Source organism: Lepus europaeus, chromosome 2 (genome assembly GCF_033115175.1).
Source record: "Lepus europaeus isolate LE1 chromosome 2, mLepTim1.pri, whole genome shotgun sequence".
NCBI classification, from domain to species: domain Eukaryota; kingdom Metazoa; phylum Chordata; class Mammalia; order Lagomorpha; family Leporidae; genus Lepus; species Lepus europaeus.
In genome coordinates, this window is record NC_084828.1 from 173082424 (window position 1) to 173086227 (window position 3804).

Genomic DNA, 3804 nt, shown 5'->3' on the forward strand with positions numbered 1-3804 from the left:
GTTGTGGCCATTTGGAGAGGGAACCATCGGGTGGAAGACCTCTCTCTCTCTGCCTTTCCTCCCTCTGTGTAACTCTGACTTTCAAATAAATCAATAAATCTTTTTTTTTTTTTAATTACAAATTAAGAATTTATTTATAAGTTTTTAGCTTTTTGGAAATAAAAAGGCTTAAAAACAAAAAGATTACAGAAATGGTGATTATTGTTATATCCTAATTGCTTAATTGTTCTCTGTAAATTTCAAATAAGTAAAATAATATAAAAATAGACTTTCAAATCTTTATAGAACAAAAAAAGACCATAGCAATCATTAAATACTTCTGGATTTTCTTTACTCCTCCCACAGATGAATTCACAAATATAAAAACTGATGTACATTTTACTCTGAAGTACAAATACCTGACAGTCAAGTGATTATTCAGTTTGTTTTGTTCTGTGCAAAGTCAATATTTCATAGTTACTTGGTATAGAAAGCAGAGTACAGGCTCAATGGAGAATAATCATTAAATACTGATTATGTTTAAGAAACTTGTCAGAATGTACAATAGTACATATACTTTTGATAATTATGTACTTCTTTTTAAAGTAAATACAGCTTTGGATATAAACCTTTCGAGGTTATTTCTGAAGAGCTGTGAGGTGACTGTTACTTCAATGTGATTTACAGTAATTTGTCAGAAAGCTTCTCAGAAACCGAGCCGAGTGAAGGCTGTTTCCTTCTTTTTTCCATACAGGCAGTCAGGAAAGGCCTGATGCCGCAGGAGGATGCATCTGACACGCCTCCAACACGAGTGTAAACCGTCAACTGAAAACACCACCTCTGACGTGGATGGTTTCATTCAATCCGTGTTCGACCAATTTGATGTCTTCCAGATCATCTTTAATGATGCTAATCAAGTGGCTCAGGCCTTCCTGCTGTTGTTTCAAGTGTTGCTTGATTTCTCGTAGCAGATCTGCATCTATGTAGTATCTTTCTTCAGTTTTCACTGCTCCAAAATGATTCTGCATTCTGATTTGGGACATCAGTTCATTAAGTCGGCCCTTAAACTGGGTAGGTGCATTTAGTTCACACTGAATCGTATCTAGCTGAACTCGCAACTGCTCTTCATCAGCCTGAATGGCATAACCACTCTTCCTTTGAATTTCCTGTTTGATTAGGACCTGCAATGTTCGATGAGAAAGATCCATGAGTTTCCTCTTATATTGTGCAATCTTGGCCATTGTTGTAGTCTGATTCTTTTGTAGCTCACTGATATCTTCAGATATGATATCCAATCTGGTCTGGTGCTGCTTAGTCATCTGATCTTGAACTTTCAATCTTCGAAGAAGTTCTCTGAAACCCACCATTGGTACAGGAATCAACTTTTCAGAATCAGGGTTATCCACCTTGGCTTGCTCCCAGATAATAGGATCAACACCAGCAGGAGGATTCTGTAAAAGCTGTTTGATCTGTGCAGGAGAGAGTTCTGTTCTAGTCATAGAAAGGGTTACACCCAGTTGCTGCAATTGTGTTTTTATACTGACTTGTTCAAAATGGGCATAGAGAGTCGTAGCTGGAACTCTTCTTGAAGTACCATTTGGAGAACGTTCAACAACATAAATGACAACTTCTGTCCTAGTTCCTGGCTTCGGATCAGCCCAGCTCCGGCCGTTGCAGCCATTTGGGGAGTGAACCAACAGAAGGAAGACCTTTCTCTCTGTCCCTCTGTCTGTAACTCTACTGATCGTCTGGCAACGTTTTAATACCCTCTACATTTACAGTAAGGGTCTGGTTTCCTCCCAAAACTTTATGCAATGATTCTACCAACTGCTGTTGCTGACTTCGAATATCTGTTTCTTTTTTGATGAAAACTAAAACGACTAGGCCATCTTCATCTTTATTATTGGGCATACAACTATAACCTACTGCCTTAAATCGGCAAAAGGGATTTTCTTGTGTGAACTCCACTGGTGGAATGTTATTGTTGAAATATCCTTTTCCTGCTCCCCAAAAGGCCTGCAGTTGATTCCATTTTGCCAGAATAGCATCTCTCTCATCTCCCAATAACGTTGGAGCAGAAAGAGCACTTGCAGTATTTATCAGCTGGTTGGACTGGGCAGGAGCTTGTGTAGGCTGACTGAAGAGACCACCTAATGTAGACTGCTGCTGCTGCTGCTGCGTATTGAATCCTCCAAATCCCAGTCCAGTTCCCAAGCCAGCACCTAAACCAGTACTAGTTCCGGTGGTTGTGCCAAAACCAGTACCAAATCCAAAACCTTTGTTCTGAGTAAACAGTCCTGTGGTGCCTGTGTTAGCTGGAGCAGAAAAACTGAACGCAGAACCTGCAGTTGTAGATGTTGTGCCAAATCCTCCAAACCCACCCGTAGGTGCCGCGGTGGCTGCAGCGGAGCCCGACGTGCCCGAGGGAGCCCCAAAATTGAAAAACAATAAATCTTAAAAAAAAAAAAAAAAGACCCCCTTTTAAGATTCCAAGTGATACTGATTCAGTGTCTTAGGTTAAGTTTATAACTTCTAGGCTAAAATCTCACAATTGTAAATATCAAAGATAAGATAGCAGAATTTCATAAAGAGGTTGAACTGTGGTCCAGATGACTCTCTCACTGAGTAGGATTTTTCCCCCAAACTTAATTTTCTTTGTTCATCACAGAAAGAAGCCAACATGCTTAAAGGTCACACCCAAATACTGGCCCAGGCCATGAAGACATTCCTCCCTGGGCCTATTACACAAAGCACAGGAGAGGAGTGCCCATAGCTTTGTCTTCCAAGTTCACTCACTCACTCCCCTGGAGTCTGAATGTGATGGAACTGTAGACCTAACAGACTCTAAATGCAGCTCTTCAGTGTGAAATCGCTCCCTAATCTCTGTGCAGTAGGAGCACAATCCCGATATCCAAACCAGCTAACAAGGCCAGCAAACACTGGCATCCCAAGCACCTGAGGTTTAGTAGAAGCAAGGAGTAAGAGAACACAGGACAGAGGCAGGCAGGTACAGACACTCCAACAGCAGCAGCAAAGCGCTCTTCCTCTCCGTGATGGGCAGCTGTGGTGGCAGCAGGCTTACAATATTGTGTATCACACTAGTTTCAAATTGCAATGTTTTTAACCTAAAGTTGGTGAGCTTCATGTCCAAACCCCCATAAATGTCCTAAATAAGCAGGTTACAACCAAAGGCACCGCAGCACAGCTCTGCGTGCGATCTGAGAGCAGAGCAGCCGCGGCTTGCACTCTTGTGAAGAGGCTTCCTGGTTTGAAACTTCAGGAATTTTGCAAGCGTTCCATGAGTCTTCAGACCAGCCCACTTATCCTGCGAGTGGGTGGAGAACAAGAGACCCAGAGCAAAGCAGCGGCCTCTTCTGTGTCGAGAAGAGAGTGGAAACAATACCCTGCTTCACTTGCAATCGTGTCGTCTCTCGCATCATTTTAGCGACAAGAAGATAGGGCACGCCCCCTCAAATTATCCCGAAGTCAGAGAAGGTAGCAAATGGAGAATTTTCTCGGGGGTTGGGGGGAGCTATTTTCAGGAAAGCATTTAAAAAGCACAATTATCTAACGAGCAAAACTGATAATTACATAATTGCACAGCCTTTGGCAGCACGATAGCTTTTGTTCAAAGGAATAGGTGGGGTTCATTTGATGCATTTAAGTCTATAAAATGTTGTGTCTCAGATCTCTAAAGACGTCCAGATTACCACCCATCAAATGTCTTGCATGGATAGGCACTATCTGTCTAGTCTAGAGAAATACAAGTTGAAAGTGCAAATGGAAGTAGCCACAAATGAAAACAGTCAGGATATGATTTAAAGA

General features: G+C 41.7%; 1 protein-coding gene across 1 annotated transcript; it reads right to left on the reverse strand.

The window, feature by feature from the left end:
- Positions 1-303: 303 nt before the first annotated feature.
- On the reverse strand, positions 304-3124 carry LOC133752258 (nucleoporin p54-like). The gene is made up of 3 exons (XM_062182691.1): positions 2995-3124; positions 1721-2432; positions 304-1614 (listed from the first exon to the last, which is right to left on the reverse strand). The coding sequence occupies exons 1-3, from the start codon at positions 3122-3124 to the stop codon at positions 801-803; spliced, it is 1656 nt and encodes a 551-aa protein (XP_062038675.1). The 3' UTR covers positions 304-800.
- Positions 3125-3804: the final 680 nt, after the last annotated feature.